Source organism: Globicephala melas, chromosome 2, assembly GCF_963455315.2.
Source record: "Globicephala melas chromosome 2, mGloMel1.2, whole genome shotgun sequence".
Classification (NCBI taxonomy): Eukaryota; Metazoa; Chordata; class Mammalia; order Artiodactyla; family Delphinidae; genus Globicephala; species Globicephala melas.
In genome coordinates this window covers 163,742,786-163,763,560 of record NC_083315.2, presented here as the reverse complement: position 1 = coordinate 163,763,560, position 20,775 = coordinate 163,742,786, and the positions used below count along the sequence as shown (strand labels likewise).

Here is a 20,775-nt window from a genome sequence, read left to right as displayed (position 1 = left end):
TTTCTTTCCGCCGTTGACTCTCTTCTTTTCTGCCTGCTTTTGGTCGCTTTCAGTGGCTGGTATAAGCTCCACCCCAGAGCGTATAACTTTTATTTGTGAAAGAATTGGTTCAATAGGAGCCATTTGGCGCTGCCAGAAACCGGAAGTTACGTGGTTTCCCCACAACGTTTGATAGTGAAATTTTCAAACACACACCAAAGTCGAAAGAATTTGAGAGTCGCAATCTAGATTGTACAATTAAATTTTTCTATACTTTATCATGTATCTACTCGTCCTTTAATACACCTTATTTTAAAGCATTTCAAAATAAACTGCAGACATCAATACACTTGCCCCTAAATACTTCAGTATATATATAACTAGAGTTCAGCTCCTGATCTTTTCTTATGTAGAATTTACATACAATGCACAAATCTGAGCTTGTACGTTCTTTGAGTTTTTAAAAAGCAGCTTTATGGAGCTATAATTCACATTCAATAAAAATGACCAACTGGGTGTATAATGCAAGGGGTTTTGTAAAGTGTAACCAATGCCACCATCATGCTAGGAACATTTCCATCACCCCTAAACGTGCCCTCATGCATTCAATCCCCTCTCCCCACAGCTGCACTTATTTTTAAGGCCACCCAGCTCTGCTTTGGGCAGGGGATGGGTGCCACACCAAGAGCAGGAACTAGAGACCCAGGGGAGACGTCATACACGGCCAAGTGTGTCCTGGAATGCCAGAGAAGAATGGAATGGAAGGGCAGAACCAGGGCTAGGCTGGGCTCTTCCTAAGTGCTTCCTCCCAGGTTGTTCCTAGAGAGGTAAGTGGCTGAGATCACACAGTTCATTCCTCTCTCTTAAGGAAGATTCTGCCAATCCAAGCACAAGTAAAGACGCCCATTGCTTGAGGCTGTTGTGGTATCAGAGGCATCTCTCTGTCTTCAAGAAGGCAACTGTAGGCAGTTCACAGATCTCTTTGCACCTCAGTTTCTTCATTTGTAAAATGGACTTCCTCCCAGGGCCGAAGGGTCAACTCACACGTGGGGTTCACGTGAACATGGACTCCCAACCCCACCCTCAGTCCCAACTCAGCCTCCATGAGGACCCCTCTTTCCCAGAGGCAGGAGGCAACATGGATCCGTGCTTTCAGGGCAGGAAGTATGTGGGTCAGCTCTGCAGAGTTGTTCAGGGCGCGTTTGAGAGCCTGGGCCCCTGGACAAAGACTCCCTTGAAAATAGAGCCCCCGCCTCTGGAATCCAGAGGCCTACTAGCCACCCTGCTGCATCCAAGGACTCTTCAATCTACCCCCGTCTGTCAGAAAAACCTGCCTTTAGTAGTGGGTGAAGGAGCAATATTTGTGGCAAGTAGCTAATTTTTCAGAAGGCATGGGTTTTATTTTTTACACTTGAGTTAACCATTCTCTAAATGCCCCAGGGAGAGACTGCCAGTTTGGTACTTATCAAGAATCGTTCCAATTTACATTGAGGGAGTTCTTACTAGTGCTTAGGAGCGCCATTTCATTTGATTCTTACAACAATCCCACAAGGCAGGAAGGATAGCTATTAGCCCCACATAACAGATGAGAAAATGAAGACTCAGAGGCATCACATGACTTGCCTAAGGTCTCATGGCGGAAGGGAGCAGAGCTGGGGCTAGACAATTCTAATGAAGAGTGAGTCACTGCTCAGGCTTTGGTAAAACCTCAAGTCATCACCCAGGTGACCATCTGTCTTCATTCAGAGTGGGTGAACTAGCAAACCTGGGAAAGAATACGTTTTAGATTGTAACCCTGAACCCACTCACACAAATTGAAACAAAAATAACCTTACTTGGGGCTTCCCTGGTGGGGCAGTGGTTGAGAGTCCGCCTGCCGATGCAGGGGACACGGGTTCGTGCACCGGTCCGGGAAGATCCCACATGCCGCGGAGCGGCCGGGCCCGTGAGCCATGGCCTCTGGGCCTGCGCGTCCGCAGCCTGTGCTCCGCAACGGGAGAGGCCACGACGGTGAGAGGCCCGCGTACCAAAAAGAAAAAGAAAGAAAGAAAAAAATAATAACCTTACTTTGTGCTACACACAGATAATTTCTACTATCTTTCATTTAAAAGTGCTGGTCATGACACCCTAAACTGATTCATGATTCACTAAAGGGTTGTGACCCGAAGTTTGAAAAATCACTGCTTTAGAACACTCAAGTTACAAGGGTTCACTTATATAACCAGCTTTTGAGAAACTTGGATTTTAAAATTTCCTTCTTGGTCTCCTTTTGCTTTTATTTATTTATTTATTTTAAAATTGAAGTATAGCTGATTTACAATGTTAATTACTGCTATACAGCAAAGTGATTCAGTTACACACACATATATATATTTTTAAATATTCTTTTCCATTATGGTTTATCATAGGATACTGAATATAGTTCTCTGTGCTATACAGTAGGACCTTGTTGTTTACTCATCCTATATATATACTAGCTTACATCTGCTGACCCCAACCTCCCAATCCATTCCTCCCCCAACCCCTCCCCCTTGGCAACCACTAGTCTGTTCTCTATGTCCGTGATTCTGTTTCTGTTTCACAGATAGGTTCATTTGTGTCATATTTTAGATTCCACATATAAGTGATATCATATGGTATTTGTCTTTCTCTTTCTGACTGATTTCACTTAGTATGATAATCTCTAGTTGCATCTTTTACTTTTAAACAAAATCTGCATGCTTGCACACATTATTTAAGAACAAGGTATAAAGAAGGTTCCTCTGGCACAATATTAATACTTCACCTAGAGATACTTCTTGTTCTGGATTGGCCCTCAGGCATCTTCCACTTGTCTTTGGTGAACTCTGCACCTGCCCCCTCCTCAGCAGGGGCAGGCTCTGATCTGGAGTGCCTGCATCATGGATGGACACATGACTCAACCTGACCAATCGGACGTGTCAGGGGACTTTGGCCAGCGCAGTTGGGAAAGAAGTATTTTGTTTTCTCTGAAATGACTAGCCGGATATAATATGGGATCCTGGAGCGTGCGGTGGTGGTGAGGGAGTGGGAATTTCAGCCTCCAGGTGGAGAGCGCTTGATTGAGAATGATGTCCAGATTCTGGAAAGCAGAGCTGAGACTTGAAGGTAGACTTGGTTACATTATGATCCTCTGACATTTGCTAGACTCGTGTTAGAAGTCTCTTTCATTGCTTAAGCCTAACTAATCTGGTTTCTGTAACTATAAAAGCATCCTGACTAATGTAGTCTTTCGTAAAAATATTAATAAAGTATTATTAAATAACAAATATTTACAGAGGCTTTTAAAGTTTAGTAATGTCAATTATCTGAAGAAAACAAAATCAGCATTCAGCTGTCATAATGTTAATTTCTAAAGAACCTATGAACACAGAGCCACCCAGATCACGCACAGTGGCATCACCTGTGTCCTTGGGGCCACAAAGGGACACACACTAGTTCTGTGACCTTGAACCTTACTTTTTCCCTCTTATAAAATGAGGTATAACCTGCCCCACGTGTGATGATGTATATAAAGTTACCTACTATCATAACCCATAATAAACTCCCTACGGATGCAATTTCTCTTTTGCCTTTCCCTTCTGAGAGTCTCTTTGTGCGTATTAAGAAAACTGGCCATTGCAATGGGGCTCTCCGAAAACCTTGCTACAAAGGGAACAGGAGAAACTGAGCCAAGTGCCTTCGACCGATTAACATTAATCAGACTGCAGTTTCAGTAGAGCGTCTGGTAGACCTAGAGAGAATAAAGTGTAACCTATACACAGCAGTTGGATTCTGCGCTGAGAGACCTGCTTGGAACTCTGTTGTAAAAACTGGGCTACTAATCGTACCCAGACTTGCAATGCTTTGGCTCTGTGACTACTCGTCACCCCTCCTTAAATATATGAGGTGCCCTCATTTCAACACATCCCTGCTCCCCACTTCCTGGGCTGCCTCTTGCCCTCCCCCCTCCAGCATCCTCTACGCCGCCAGTTTTCTGTGCTTTAGATCTACTGAGTCAGTGGAAACGCCAGGTTTCAGAGAACTGAAGAGAACACACTCAACAAGGCAAAGTTTTCAGCCATCGATGTTCTCTCTTGAAAGGAACCGGCTCCACTGCCGGGTTCTGGCTTTAACACTGCAGTGGCTCAGCCCTGCATGCTAAGGCGGCATTTAGTGGCTGATTTTGTGCACTGCCAGCGGGTTCTGTCCCGCCAACCGTGCACTGTTACAGTGTCTGAAAGTGCACCTGGTTTTGTAGCTACAGCTACAAATCATGTATGGGAGCCCTGCTCCTTGACTGGAGCATTGGCCACACCTGCTGCCCGGCTCCTCCCAGCAGTCCTGCCTGGGTTCAAAGCCCAGCTTTGCCCCTTGCCAGCTGTGTGACTGTCTCTGGACAAATCATCTTAGTTTCCCCATGTGTAACATGGGGATAATAATAATGCCTCCTTGATCAGGTTCTTATGAAGATTCAGTTAGTTAATATGCATAAGTCACAGAACAGTAGCCGGGACACAGCAAGTACTCAGTACTTGTGGGTCAGTGTTACTCCTCAGGGACCGGTGGACAGAGACAGGGCTCAGAGGTGGTCCCTGCCTCGACGCTGCTCTGTTGGCATCTCCCAGGAGCCCCTTTTCTGGCCTCATCTTTTGTTTCTGCCTGTGAATCCTACTATGTAAGCAACGGCCACTTAAGACATATAACTTACTAGTTGATAGAAATTCAGTAAGAAATTGTACAGTTTTGTTTGTAGTACTTTTGTCCTGCATATTGCTTGAAATAAGTGGGCTACTAACTTGGCAAACTTGGCAAAGATTTAATCATAATGGGATGTGACCTGTGCATAACACGTGTTAGCACATAATCAAAAGAATTTTAGATTTAATTCCATACAATTGTTAAGCTAATTTATTTCTGCCAGTCACTGAGTTCCTGTACAGACTTCTGTCATTATACTTTATCATTGCAATTAGTATCATTCAGGCATCAACACAATTGCTACATTTTACGAATGTAAAAAAAGAATGCCTATCTAACCTTTTTCTTTGACATATTCAGTCAAAAGCAAGTATTCTCAAGGAATTCTCGAGGATGGGGTTAGTTAAAGCTCTAACTCTACAGTAAGGCGGGGGGAACTCAAAATGTCTTAAGATTTGAATCAAACACTTAGATCACCCAAAAATGGTTTCACAATGGATCAAATGATGTTAGACATTGTTTCTTAGAAAGTGAATTTTTACTCTCATGTGGGAAAAAAAGTTCCAACAAGGGCTTCCCTGGTGGCGCAGTGGTTGAGAGTCCGCCTGCCGATGCAGGGGACACGGGTTCATGCCCCGGTCCGGGAGGATCCCACATGCCGCGGAGCGGCTGGGCCCGTGAGCCATGGCCGCTGAGCCTGCGCGTCCGGAGCCTGTGCTCTGCAACGGGAGAGGCCACAGCAGTGAGAGGCCCGCATACCGCAAAAAAAAAAAAAAAAGTTGCAACAAAATCAAATCTAAGATCCTCATTTTAAGCATACTGAATCTGATGCAGAAACCATGTTCATCTGAAGTTATGTGGTATTAATAATTTCTATTAAGGACAACTATATAATTTCCACACAAGAACACTTCCACACCAGGAAAGTGAGGCTTGGTGCTGCTGCTCACTGTGGGATCTTATGGATGTTATTTAAGAGAAGGCTGGAGAGGAAGTGGAGAAAAGGAACCCTCCTGCACTGCTGGTGGGAATGTAAGTTGATACTGCCACTACGGAGAAGAGTATGGAGGTTCCTTAAAAAACTAAAAATAGAGCTACCATATGACCCAGCAATCCCACTACTGGGCATATACCCTGAGAAAACCATAATTCAAAAAGAGTCTTGTACCACAATGTTCATTGCAGCACTATTTACAATAGCCAGGACATGGAAGCAACCTAAATGTCCATCAGCAGATGAATGGATAAAGAAGGTGTGGCACATATATACAATGCAATGTTACTCAGCCATAAAAAGGAATGAAATTGAGTGATTTGTAGTGAGGTGGATGGACCTAGAGTCTGTCATACAGAGTGAAGTAAGTCAAAAAGAGAAAAATACCATATGCTAACGGACGTATATGGAATCTAAAAAAAAGGTACTGATGAACCTAGTGGCAGGGCAGGAATAAAGACTCAGATGTAGAGAACGGACTTGAGGACACAGGGCGGGGGGAAGGGGAAGCTGGGACGAAGTGAGAGAGGAGCTTTGACATATATACACTACCAAATGTAAAATGGATGGCTAGTGGGAAGCAGCCGCATAGCACAGGGAGATCAACTCGATGCTTTGTGATGACCTAGAAGGGTGAGACAGGGAGGGGATACAGGGATATATGTATACGTATAGCTGATTCACTTTGTTGCACAGCAGAAACTAACACAACATTGTAAAACAATTATATTCCAATAAAGATAAAAAAAAAAAGACAGAAGGCTGATGTGAGGATTAAACAAGCACTTAAGTACAGGAGTTGAAACATAGGAAGAAGTCAGGGAACATCAGCTATTACATTATGTAGAAAAATAGTCTCCAAATCAGTGAATTTCTAAGGCTGATTTTTATCAACTATGGTTAAAACTAGGCCTCCTTTCCCAGGAGTATGAGGATAAAACATAATTTAAAAATCCCATCTCCCTCCCTCCCCCAAGAAAGAAGCTGGTGGCAGATCATTCCTCTCTTCACCAGAGAGTACCAGAGAAGTGAGGGGACATGGAATCCTCCTGCCTAAATGCCAAGTGACTTCCTTTAAGTCACCAAGTGTCAGGGATGACAATTTCCTGCCTCCAAAAGTTTGGGGAGGGTCTCTTAAATGCTTAAGCATTTAGAATACTGTTGAAATTCATTGTCCAATATGAAAATCTCATTTAGATTTTTGGCTACATGTCCATCTCTGTAAAAGGATGCTAGGTAAGATTTCAAAAAAACAAGATAAAACTTTTTAAGAAAAAGAGGCAGAGGTTCCTTTCGTCCACATGCAGAGAAACTCCTTACTCAGCAGATGAGTCTCCTGTATCGGGCAGCTTGCGAAGAAGAAGGTGGATTCTTTTATACGGAAGTTTGCCCTCAGCAGGTATAAAGTCACTGGATAAGTGATTCCATGATATCTGAAAGGAAGGAAGGAAGTGGGGAAAAAGGATAAAAAGTGGCACGCAGCTACGGCAGATAGAGGGGAGGCGAGGGTTCCCTGAGTTGGGGAGAAATAATTGTTGAACCCCAACCTGAGAATAACAGAAGTGGTTTCCTCAAACCTTAACAAGTGTTTGGACTTCCCTGGTGGTCCAGTGGCTAAGACTCCAGGCTCCCAATGCAGCGGGGCCTGGATTTGATCCCTGATCAGGGAACTACATCCCTCATGCTGCAATGAAGATCCCCTGTGCCGCAACTAAGACCCAGCGCAGCCAAATAACTAAACAAATATTAAAAAAAAATTAACAGGCGTTGATGATGCTTTTTTGTAGCACTTTGGGTAATTTAGCCAGTCACATTAATAAAAGGACCAGATGGGGTTGAACCTCTTGTTTTGCTGAACCTCATGGGATTTAATCAATCCCATGTTGATTACTCTTGAGGCATTACTTTATTTTCCACATGTGCTATCAACTGTGCCCAGAGAGCTCGTGGTACTGACCTGGTACTACGCTGGCCTGGCCTAGCCCTGCCTCGCTGAGCCCATGCTGACCAGGGCAAGGGCCACAGGAGGCAGCTCTCCGGGGTTGGGCCTGCACACCCACTGGGTACATGCCCCTTGACCTTGGACCTCCCCTAACTGTACCTTGATGTACCTAACCAGCACATCCTACAGAGACTGTCTCAGCTTCCAGATGGGCACTCTGGGTCCCTGCTGGGTCTAGGGTGCCACTCCAGGTGTGGCTGTGGACCAGGCCAGCCTGTGATGAGTACAGAAAGAAAAAGTGAGCATTTAGAAACTTTCTGAGCAATCTGACAGTGCTGTGACATCCAAGCCCCTGATCCTGTATCCTATAAAAGTATCTGTCCACAGTGGATGGGGGGAAAATGGTCCATCTCCTCGGCTACTGTCCACCACACTGCCCGGGAGCCTGGGCCCCCTGGAAGTACAGAACAGGCTCTGGATGCTGCCAGACCTGGGTCCAAACACTGGTGAGAGCACCTTCTAGAAGTGTGACCTTGGACAAGCACTTCACCTGTCTGAGTCCAGGTTTCCTTATCAGGAAAATGAGGATAAGCCTAAGGACTCAAGGGTGTCCCCTGTACAGTCCCCACTCTGTGCAGGTACTTTCATGTCCTAACTCACTGGACAGTCTCAATGAGCCTCTGCAACAGGAATGATTATTACCCCACCCCTATCTTACAGGTGAGGGGACCAAGGCACAGAGAAGTGGTGGCAGAACTGGGATTCAAAGCCCAGCAGCCTGACTCCAGCTCTGGGCTCCGACCCACTTTGCAGTCATGTGGATCAGATGAGCCACATACCTGAGTCTGCTATCCTTTGACTGGCTGGGCCCGGGCCCCGAGCAACCCAGGCTTCCTGGGTCCTGCCCGGAGCTGGCCGACTACTTGAGGCGGTTGTGATGCTCCCCTGCTGCCTGGAGGCTGGCACTCCCCCCATGCCCACCCAGGACGGACCACTGTGCTGGTGGGAATCAAAGGTCTTTGATGGCAGTCCCCTGGACACCCAGCTCAGACTCCTGGGCTCCTGCTTTGGGCCGGTCCCACCGCTACTACCAGTCCAGGGCACCTTCCCTGTTGCCTTCCAAGGCACCTGGGCTCATCTGATATAGGGTTTGAATGCCCCTGAAGTAGAAGGCAGGGTGCGAAAAGGATTAAGCCTAACTTTTCTTACCAGTGGAAGAAACTGGTTAAACGAATTCAGTGGCTTTTCACTTTATGTTTTTAAGCAGAATGCAAAACAAAAAACCACCCAGATAGTATCCTTTAGAGAACCCAATATATAAAAGTGGTGAAGGAAGGCTCCTCTGATCAGGGAAGGAGAAGGGAGGAGCCCCCGTCCCTAACCCACCCCAGCATCTTTCTGATGTGAACATCCTCGGCCTCTGAGGAACAGTCTGGAAAACTAGTATCTTAAAAAAATCTTTCAAAATTAACATTGGGGCTTCCCTGGTGGCGCAGTGGTTGAGAGTCCACCTGCCGATGCAGCAGACATGGGTTCATGCCCCGGTCCGGGAGGATCCCACATGCCACGGAGCGGCTGGGCCCATGAGCCATGGCCGCTGGGCCTGCGCGTCCAGAGCCTGTGGTCCGCAACGGGAGAGGCCACAACAGTGAGAGGCCCGCGTACCGCAAAAAAAACAAAACAAAACAAAACAAAAAAACCCCAAACAAAACAAAATTAACATTGACCTCTATTCTAAATTCTACGATGAAGGAGCTGATGACAACCTGGAAATGAGCCTCACGCAGAAGAAAAAACGAGAAGGCTCTAAGTCATCTGAGGAGAGCGCGATCCTGCGTGTGAAGGGCACAGACACAAAGCAGGAAGATGCTCGTCGCTCTGACCCAGGCAGCTGGGGCCTGGGGGACGTCCTGAACCTTTCTGGGCCTCAGTTCCCTCACTTGTGAATTAAAGGCACCCAATCAGTTCACCGTTCAGGGGCTCTTCTGAGTGAAATACTTGTGTGCTTTTTTACGATCCGGCGAGCTGTCTTTTGTGGACATTTCTGGGGATGGAGGAGACACCGTGCACTGTGGGGAATGGGTGAGGGGAGGGCAGGTGGTCCTTGAGCGGGAAGGCAGCCAGCACGGCCGGGGGCAGGGGGGATGAAACGTCGTCTAAAGCTGCAGGGTGACGACGGCCCATGGCGTCGGGGTAGCCGCACCAGCCGACACACCCCAGACTCCCTCCAGCAACCCCGAGACACACTAAGAAAGCTGAGAAAGGGCTGGGTGAGAGGTCACGTTCCTGCTCTGAGAAGTTCCAGCTGAATCCAGAGCACCTCTCCTGACAGAGCACAACTGACACGAGTCAACCTTCACGGCGCCGACACCGCCGTGAAAAGTCCTCATCATTAGGAAGATCATTTTACACCTATATATTCTTTTAACGTGGTGAAGTTTAATAGCTTTCATTCCAAAGCATAGAAAAGGGAATTAAGAAAATATATAATTTTTTAAAGTGAGAATGTTAACAATGGTCATTAAAAGGATAACCAACATCTGTGTTTGAAATCTCGACTTTTGCAAAGAGTTTTGTAGGGGGGCAGGTAAAACATTAAGAAAAGTGAACACCCAGTGCAAACAAGAACATCCAATGTTTGGGGTTCAATGCCTTACACGTCAACTTCACAGTACTTTACTGCTCTCAGGAGGGAACCCACATGTTCCCGTGTGTATCTGGTGCTTTGACATAAGGAATGTTCCAAATCCAAGGCCGATCTGGGGGAAAAAAAATTACATAAGTATAATACTGATTTAAATAGGGTTACAGAAAATTCACCCACCTGACAGGATAAAACTACTCAAGGGCCGGAGTCTACAAATCATGAAGAGCCTTTTCTGAATCAAGCCCCGACCAGAGCCCTTACAGGTAAGAGCTTGTAGTAAAGGTTCATGTTAAGACACGGGTGAGTGAACATGGGAGCAGGCTGAAGCCCGGGGTGAATGCTGGCTTGCCACTTACGTTGACAAGTCACTTCACCTCTCTGAGCCTCAGTTTCCTTATGTGTATCTAAGTTGTGGAGCTGTCAGGAGGATTAAACGAAATAAACCCGTGTAGTGCACAAGACGCAGTGTTGCACACAGAGAGAATGTAACAAATGAGGGCAGCTCATTTTCTTCTTTTAAGAACCTGGAGAAACCAACAGTGACAATGGGTACAGTCAAAGGCCATTTTTCTGCTCTCAGCAGCTGGTCACGGTCGCACAGAACCAAGAGGCCCAGCATCACATCCCTGAAATGGTTTTGTTCTGTAACTTAAGGCTAGTGATTGATAAGGCAGAAAGGTCTCTGTACAATGACCGTAGACCCACGTTGAGAAAAGCAACAAGCCTTGGAATGGTACAACGGAAAGGTGACCTAGGCTCAAATCCTGCCTCCATCCTTCTCTGCAGCCTGAGGAAGGCATGTGGATTTTGGCCTCAGGTTCCCTATCTCTGAAATGGGAAGTAATGACATTAGCAACCTCCCAGGATTATTGTGAAGCATGAATGAGAGAACATCTGTGAAAGTTCCTGGCATGTTGTAGGTGCTCAATATGTGTGAACTTTTCTTCCTTTTAACTGATGTTTCACAAATTGAAAAAATTGGAACAAATCTCTTTTACCACACATGGCTGCCAGAGTCAAACCATTTCAAAAAGAACCATCATAATATGGGTAGGGGGTAGGGACTTCCCTGGTGGCGCAGTGGTTAACAATCCACCTGTCAATGCAGGGGACATGGGTTCAAGCCCTGGTCCGGGAAGATCCCACATGCTGCGGAGCAACAAAGCCCGTGTGCCACAACTACTGAGCCTGCGCTCTAGAGCCCGTGAGCCACAACTACTGAGCCAGTGCACCACAACTACTGAAGCCCGAGCACCTAGAGTCCCTGCTCTGAGAAGCCACCGCAATGAGAGGCCCAAGCACCACTATGAAGAGTAGCCCCTGCTCTCAACAACTAGAGAAAGCCCACGGGCAGCAACGGAGACCCAATGCAGCCAAAAATAAATTATTTAATTAAAAAAATATATGGGTAGGGTATAAATACACTGCAAGGATTAAAAATAACCCCCCATACTATTGTTCTGAGAAATACAGAGAGATGGAAGGGCTGCGTGCTTATAGTAAGCTGGCCACTTGGCAGGTCAGCTGAGATGGACCATCCCACTGCAGCAGCTGCTCGCTGGCACCGCCCGCAGCCCCGGGGGAGGGTTTCTCCTTTTCTTGAACAGAGGCAGATGGTACCTTGGAGGCCGACCCGGCAAACAATGGTATCTGTTGCTCCTTCCACCCAGCCTCGCTGTTTGTTTTGAATAATCACAGGGCAAGTATGCAAATGGAAGCTCCCAGCAGGAAGTGCAGGAAAAGAATGCCAAAGATGGCAACAAGTTATCAGAACGCTGTTCTCTCCCCTTTGGCCTTGAGATGGTTTGAAAGCATGAAACCACACTTTCTGGTAATTAAGTTTCTTAAGAGGTAAGGGACTAGCAGGGCTGGCAACTTGACTCCGCGGCTACTCACTGGCCTTAAGAAAGCACCCACTCTCTTCCATTGGAAACACCATCTTCTGTGGCTGGACTTCCCCTTATTTACCTCTTTCCCTGCAAACTGCTGTTGGGCAATGTCTGCTCTGCTTCATCCCCCAGGCAGAAGACCCCCCATTCCTTGCTATATGAATAGCCATTAGAGAGATTCTTCACCAGTGCAGATCTGTGATACAGACATTTGCCAGTGAGGCTGTAACTTAAAGACCACCACTGCATTTACAGTGGACCCTTGAACAACTTGGGCTTGAACAGTGAGGGTCCACTTATATGCGATTTTTTTCAGTAAATACACACTACACGATCAGTGGTTGGTTGAATCTGGGGATGTGGAACTGCAGATACGGATGGCTCACTATGGGGCTTGAGTATCTGTGGATTCTGGGATCCAAGGTGGGACCATGACCAATCCCTGGCAGATACCAAGGGATGACTATTCCTTTCCCTCAAATTTAGCCAACGATGACCAAGCGAGGACCTGGAAACCACGCTCCTGGCAAATCCCCGAGGCTCTGCTTTATAAATGAGCAAATGTCTGCACCTCCCGGGCAGAGCCTCTCCATGCCAGCTGCAAGGCCTTCCACTACCGTGGGGGAAGGCCACAGAAAGGGCCAAGAGGAAGGCGAAAAGAGGGGGGTTATGATTCTGTTGTGTCTTTTTACCCATTACTACTGGAAATCAGCCATTACCACTCACTGGCCCAGAGGAAGGCCTGTTTTAGGCAATCCTCCTAAACTGTCCCGTGAGAGAACAACTTGCCTCGCATGATACAGTCACATGTGTGTGTGAAACACTGGGTAGTGCTGGTTAGATGCCTGGACTCCGCGAGCCAAACACGAAGGCCTCTCAAGTTAACGGCCCAGGGGGCAGCAGACAAGCAGGCACGCCCTGCTGCTGGGACGCTGAACCCCACTGTGTCTGTGCAGCAGCTCCCTGACTGGGCTGATGTGGGAATTGCTGGCATGTTTTTCTGGGACCCACCCCTGGAGAGCTCGTTTCAGTAGGTCTGGGCTGGGGCCTGGCAATGTGCACCTTTGTCAAATTCTAACGGTGATTTTCACAGAATCTGTTTGGGATCTGAGGCTAAAGGGGATGAAAATCGCCTTTTTTTTTTTTTTTTTCTGGAATAGGATGAAAGGATTTAAAACAGGAGAGGGAACGATCAGAGGAGCCTGGCAGCGGCGTGGAAGATGGCATCCAGGGGGAGGAGTGCAGAACCAGGGAAATAAAGAGCAGCACAGTCCGGGTGAGAGTCCGGGTGAGGCCTGTGTTAGGGCCACGGTGGGGGAGGACGAAGGACAACCTGGGGGGCATGGTTCCCTCTGTGTGTCCCTGTGGTCAGGGACTGCATGCTACAGTGTGTGATTTACAATGTTAGTGATTTTGCTTTGTAAAAGTTTTCTTTTAAAAACACAGTTCCTGTTGTAAAATGGGTTTGAGTACGTGTAACTTTTCATGGGAGGAGTAATATAAACTCAAGGAGGGCAAGGATTTGTGTGTCTTGTTCACTGATCTATTCCAACCACCTCGCTGGTATCTGTGCACAGCAGGTTCTCAATGATACACCTGTGGGGAGAGAGGATAAGCAGCAAGCATGAAGCAGGTACCCCTGCAGCTGAGTCTTTGTTTTTGTTTAATTTGATCAGTTTCTTGGTGTCAGGATGTCTGGTGGTCTCTTGTATCCAACCGTGATTTGTTCACATTAGTATATTTCTCTGCTAAGCTTTTCTTATAGTCTCCCGACTTAAAAAATACTGAAAAAGATCTTATATATGTTGAAGTGGCTTGAAAATCACTTATTCAAATGCAGTGCTTTTTTTTTTTTAATTTATTTATTTTCGGCTGCGTTGGGTCTTCGTTGCTGTGTGCGGGCTTTCTCTAGTTGCGCTGAGTGGGGGCTACTCTTCCTTGCGGTGCACGGGCTTCTCATTTTGGTGGCTTCTCTTGTTGCAGAGCACGGGCTCTAGGCGCCCTGGCTTCAGGAGTTGTGGCTCACAGGCTCTGGAGCGCAGGCTCAGTAGTTGTGGCGCACGGGCTTAGCTGCTCCGCAGCATGTGGGATCTTCCCGGACCAGGGCTCGAACCCGTGTCCTCTGCACTGGCAGGCGGATTCTTAACCACTGCACCAACAGGCAAGTCCCAAATACAGTGTTTTTGAAATGTTCTTAACCACTCAACTTTTCCAAGCACTGGTAAGATGCCCTTTTTTTTTTTTTTTTTAACATTTATTTATTTTTGGCTGTGTTGGGTCTTTGTTGCTGTGCCCGGGCTTTCTCTAGTTGTAGTGAGTGGGGGCTACTCTTTGTCGCGGAGCGTGGCCTTCTCACTGCAGTTGCTTCTCTTGTTGCAGAGCACGGGCTCTAGGCATGCAGGCTTCAGTAGTTATGGCTTGCGGGCTCTAGAGCACAGGCTCAGTAGTTGTGGCGCACGGGCTTAGTTGCTCCGCGGCATGTGGGATCTTCCCGGACCAGGGATTGAACCTGTGTCCCCTTCGTTGGCAGGCGGATTCTTAACCACTGCACCACCAGGGAAGCCCAAGATGCCTTTTTTAAGGTGCACATGACTCCCCCGAATGTTGGCTTTACAGGAAATGGTGATATCTGAATCCCTGGCATTATTCTACATGCTAGTAAAGCAGTGTGGAAGGTAAAATAGTACTGATAAAAAAAACTAAAATGTTCCAGTCTCTCTCGCATATGTCTTTCAAAGGAAATGCGTAAAAAATAGAAAACTCACTTAAACAATGGAAAACTTCTGCTTGCTGGTCAAATAAAAGGATTACCATTTTCATTACATGGTCTAAGTCACTACCTAGTTGTAAACGTTTAAGTTCTTGGGAATGCTTTTTCTAGTGGAACTGAGGGAACCTCAGGATATTTTTAAGGCTCCTCTACCTCTTCCATTCTTGCTTTTACAGTCCTCTGGAGATTAGTATTAAAGGGAGGGTGTGAAATTCCAGCCAAGGTTCCTGGCTGCGGGTGGGAGGTACAATGCCTGAGGCCAGACTGCAGGAGGCTAAGCCTAAATAAGGCTGTCACAGTTAGTTCTTCCCACCTCCAACCTGTTTATTCAGGAGCACTCAGGTTGGGGGTAGGGGTGAGGGACATGAAGAGCAGAGAAAGGGAGAGAAGACAGAGGTGCAGCGCAAAGCCAGAAGGGGGGAAGGTCACTCACTGGGTCATGTCCTGGGTTAGGGACTGTCCTGCACAAGCCTCAGGCTCTTCTGAATGTCAGCTCTTCAGGAGGAGGGGGAGGGATGGCCATCAATCCACTGTTATAACTGAACTGGACATTTTAAATAACAGAAACAATGGCTAACAGAAATCAGCTGCTAACTCTGAGCTGGACGCTGGGTTAGACGCTTTCTAGACCATATCTCGGTCACTCTTCAACAGTGAGCTATGCACTCTCATGTTCTCATTTTGCAAACAGAGACACTAAGGCCTAGAGAATACAAGCCACTGCCCAAGGTCACTTCATAAGTTGTCTGGCACACAAACACGGCCTGGATCTAAAGCATCTGTGGGTTGGAGGGTGGGGAGGAGTGGTCACGGATTTCTTGAAATTCTGGTAAAACCTCTTGCTAGTGAAAAGTGAACGTGTGTGAACTTACAACACACTTAGAGGACTCAGAAAACCGCACACGGCTTGGAAGGAAGGGAACATGAATACCTTCCGAAACAGCACCCACACGACTGATCAGAGAGAGATGAAGTCACCTGGGCGAGGCAGGATGCACTCTGCCAGGTGTGCCAATACAATCTGAGAAATGGGTCCATCAGAAGGGCAGGTTTGGTTCACCACAAAAGCCAAAAGGGCGAGTGAGGGCGGGGCGGGGGGGTAGCTAGAACCCAACCAGCATCGCTCAGGGAAGGAAGGGACCCACTGGGGCAAGGCTGACTCCGTTAGGGAATCCGAGAGTTTGGAATATTAATGGGGTGGCACCATCAAAACTTGCCAAATCAAAACCCAAATCCCCTGTTCACATTCAGCCTTCTCTCAAAAACCACAGATTACAATCTGGCTACCTGTGTAGGCCTCTACCGCCCAGGGGAAAATACGCCAGCCACAGTGATATAAGAATCTGCCATTTTAAATTAATAAGCTTGTCCCGATTACGCATCTCCTCCGGGGTGAGCTTGGTGAAGTGTGAACTCACCCCAAAGACAGATTTTCTGGGGCTGAGCAGAGCAGCCCTGCGGCCGGCGGGGCTGGGTCAGAGCTGGGATGAGGTGGTGTCCGCATCCCAGCCAGCCTTCCTCCCAAAAGCGCTGGCGACCTGGACCAATACCCCACTGGCTTTCTCTTGTGAAAAATACCTGGTCGCTGCCCTTGAAGTCCTCACCTAGCACAGCAGTTCTCAGAGTGTGTGGCCTGGGGACCTACTTTTTAAGGGGGTTGGGGAGGGGGAAATACCTGTAAAGTCAAAATTACTGTCAACATAGCATTAAGCCATTACTTGTCACTTTCACGTGAGTGTACAGACGCTACACAACCTGTGTGATAACACAACAGAGCAGCCGTGAGAATCCGGCTGTTAACCCAGATGATAAAGGGGTCTGCAAAAAAGGTAAACGATGCCATCTTCCAAACTAACTTGTTTTGGGGAATAGTCATTTTATATATCTTTAAATATACAAATGGGTTTATTAGTATCGTTAAATAAGTTAATAAATATTTAAAAATTTATTGGTTTTAATTGCTGATATGATACATATCAATAGCTATAAAAGCCCACGTAAACAAAAGCCCTTTGTGGTCCTGAGTAATAAAATGTAGAGGGGTTCTGAGACCAACCAGTTTGAGAACTGTGGCTCCGGTGGCCACACACAGGGCAGCAAGGGAGACTCTGCAAAAACCTGCGCTTCCAGGGCCACCCACGAGCCGGGCTCCCAGGGAGAGCCCAACCCAATGGCTTTCCCTGGGCTCTGTCTGTTTCTGCTCTGGTACACACACCCAAGGTTTTCTTTCACCAGTGTCTCACCTTTACTTCCATACAGTTCTGGAGGCAGGTCATACGGCACAGGAAAGGAGGCTGTTGGCTCCTGGCTCCCTGAGAAGAATTTCTGTTTCACTCTGAAACTGTCCAGGCCCTGCAGACACAGAGAATCTATAATTGCATCTCATTTTCTGGAAAAAGATAGCAAGAAGCAATTATATTTTTATGATACAACAAAATTCAGAGCTATTTTTGTTATTTCAGTGCTATTTTTGATATTCAGTGGGTCAAATATATTTACAACACTCCCCCAAATATTCTTTCCTAAAAAATAAGAGGTCCAAATGTCAGAAAATAAATTATAGCAAAGTTTGCAAAAGTCTAATAAAAGATAAAAAGACATAAGAGAAAAACAATTTTGGATGTTACAGCCGATTTCTACTAACCTCTGTGTACAGCAGCAAGGAGTGTGTAGAAGACACTGTGTAAAAATACCTCTGAATACTTTCGATATTGCTATCTATAGAAATGGACTGCTCACTCTGGTGAAGAATGAAAGTTGCTTTCATGTATCATGAAAGTGTCCAATACGATGGGATAGGAACATAAAAGTGAGAACTCTTCAAGACCCGTCAAAATGGAAGGTTTATCCCAGGAACTCGAGAATAGCCTACTATTAACTCTGGATCTGAATCAGGGTGCAACTATAGGTGCCACACCCAGGCCGACGTACACACTGCACTGCCTCCTCACACAGGGCCTGCCCGGTAGTGGGGGTGCCTACTACATCGGCTTTGCCCTCCCCAGGCCTCCACGCATCGATCATCTCCTGGCCCCCTTCCCGGATGATCCTGGCATTCTGTTTTTGCCTCATTCCTCTGGCCACCCATTCACGCACAGATCCACCCTTCTCATCCTAAATACCCACATATCAAACAGTGCTAACGTCTACGAACCCACATAAAGAGCTACAACTACAGTTCTTCGGAAGATGAGGTGAGTGTCAGGGCTGTGTGGACCTGGGCTTTGGGCAACCTGAGTTGAGTCTCTGTGCTGGTATTTACGGGCTGTGTGAATAGCTCACATTTGCATTCATTCATCCCACACATTATTTCTTGAGTCCCTCTTTTGTGTCAGGTATGGGTGCTGGGCACTGAGTGCACAGGAGTCCGAACAATTATCACAATCCCTGTTCTCGTGGCATGTACAGTCTAGTAGTGAGACATTAAACAAATGCATTTATAGAAGTAAAATAAATAACTACAATTTTTTATAAGCGCTAGAGAAAAACAGGAGTCCTAGAAGACAGAATAGTAGGCCTGTTTTAGATATGGGGGCAAGGGGGTGCTCAGCGGAAGCCTCCCTAAAAAAGTGACATTTTAATTAAACTCTGAAAAGTTAATAGTGTTTGGTCAGTTGAGAGTGGAAATAACGTTCCAGGGACTTCCCTGGTGGTCCAGCGGGTAAGACTCCACACTCCCAATGCAGGGGGCCCGGGTTTGATCCCTGGTCTGGGAACTAGATCCCGCATGCCTCAAGTAAGAGTTTGCATGCTGCAACTAAGAAGTCCACATGCTGCAACGAAGATCCTGCATGCTGCAATGAAGACCTGGTGCAGTCAAATTAAAAAAAAAAAAGTTCCAGGAGGAGGGAACAGCATCTGCAATGGCCCAGAGGTGGCAAAGAGCTTGCGTGTGCTAGGAACTAAAAAAGATGGTCAGTGGGACACTTGGCCACTTATTCACTAGGCCTCAATTTCCTCATTTGTAAAATTGGAATAATAACTTTCTGGATGTTACCATATTAACATTTCTTACTTCAACACCTAGCACAAGTCTTGGTGCATAGCTGGTCAAGCAATATTGAGCTGCAAAAATGGGATTAAAGTACCTTCCCTGCTTACTTTATAGGCGTCTGCATAGAAGCAAATGCAACAAGATGCACAAAAGTGCTTTGTGCCAGTGAAGACCTACAGGAAGGTAGGGGTGACAGCACCAACCAAGATGGTGGTTAGTAACTCCGTGAAAGGCAACACGTGACAGACGCCGGGCACAAACTCTAGGCAGAAAGGGAAGAAATGGCCTCCTGCCAGTGGCAGGTTAAGAAAAGGGTCTGTAGAAAATATTTTTGCTGGCCTTTGAAAAATTGATGTAATTTCGATAGACAGAGAGCTGGTAGGGAAGAGCATCAGAGGGAGACCGGCATGACCAAAGGCGGAGCTGGAAAAGCAAAGAGCTGGCATTTCAGGGGGACAGCGAGTGAAGCAATGCCCAGGAGGAGAGCCTGGGACACCAGAGAAGAAATGCAGAGACAGGCTGCAGAGGGTTTTGAAGGAAGACTCCACGCTTCCACTGCAGGGAGCATGGCTTCGATCTCTGCTTGGGGAACTAAGATGTTGTATGCTGCATGGAGTGGCCAAAAAAAAAAAAAAAAAAAAAAAAAGAATTCGTGCCTGGGCAGATGGGATCGGATGGGGATGGGCGAGTGGCAGCAGTGGAATGCCAGGACGTGGCTCTATTCGCTGAGTCAGAGAACATGAGAAGTTACAAAGAAACACCACCTGAAACAGTGTTGCCCAGCTGTGAGCCCTGGGAAACGCTGAGAGCCCTGAACCCATGTGCTGGACCCGAGGCAGGCTGTCAGAGGTGGTGCAGGGAGCACGAGGGGGGGTTAATGTGGCAGCTCTTGTCACTTGTATTAGTTCTTCCAGCCAGAGCCATCTTTGGCAACAGAGGGACAATAAAATAGTTTAACCAGAATGGAGAAAAGAGAAAGTAAAGCCTTGAAGACTGAAAGTTCTTGGGGATTTAGTGGCAGCATTTTTGACTCCGACTGTAGGAAAGAGAGCCCGCCATCTGGGGAGCAAATGAACCTGGGGCTGAGCAGGGCCTGAGCTGGCTCTCAGCCCTGGGACAAGGGCAGGGATGCTCAGGGTACCTTCCTCTGGAGGAAGGAGTTCAGGACATCGATCCATGATTCTGAGATGGTCTGTGCATTATTCCCAGAGGTAGGAGGCGTTCTAGACACAAAGTGCTGGGCAGCCTAGTCGGCGCCTGACAAAGTACGTACTCAGTAAACACCAAAATGCACCGAGTTCAAAGAGAGAAAATTTCTATCTCCCTGAAATACAGATGCCTGAGGGTTTGGAATACAGCTGCTGGTCTTTGAAATCATTAGATGATCTTTCCTATATTGAGATTTTTCTGAACCTAAATGCATTAGTCTAATCTAAAAGTTAAATACACTTAAAGGGACAACTCAAAAAGCATAATAAAACTGATAAATTGATGTTAGACATTAAAAGAATCAAGTCTTCAATTAAACATTCATTAAGCACCTACTATGTAGCAACAACAGCCAAGTGCTGGGTACACAGTCAAATGTACCTTGACATTAAGCCCCAAAGCCCTTGCAAGTGTTCCTAATCACAGGGAAAGCTACTGACTCCATGCTCTATGGCAAGTCAGGTTAATTTCGTAATGATGTGTTTATTGATTCATTCATTTAAAAGCAGCAGAAAAAAATGGGAAAAAATCAATACTCGGTTACCAGGGACTTATCAGCTTCCAGATCAATCCCAGAAGTTTCAAATGGCATTCTTAATTATGAATGGGAAGTGCTGGCTCTCCGCCCACTGCAGTTTGTAGGCCACACAGCG

The 20,775-nt window shown here is 46.7% G+C and overlaps 1 protein-coding gene across 4 annotated transcripts in view; it reads right to left on the bottom strand.

The window, feature by feature from the left end:
- TDP1 (tyrosyl-DNA phosphodiesterase 1) overlaps positions 1–20,775 on the bottom strand; it is an 85,379-nt gene continuing 64,604 nt past the window's right edge. The window contains exons 15-17 of one of the 4 annotated variants that reach the window (XR_009563184.2): positions 17,163–17,271; positions 6,992–7,104; positions 1,899–1,959 (exon numbers count right to left, since the gene is read on the bottom strand). Coding sequence is in view for 3 of the 4 variants with exons in the window: in XM_060295179.1 (XP_060151162.1) it covers positions 830–938; positions 1,815–1,959 (254 nt within the window). In the remaining variant the exon portion in view is untranslated. Of the gene's footprint in view, positions 939–1,814; positions 1,960–6,648; positions 7,105–9,995; positions 10,373–17,162; positions 17,272–20,775 lie in introns of those variants that run through there. The other 3 variants (XM_060295179.1, XM_060295177.1, XM_030883600.2) reach the window with 3 other exon arrangements.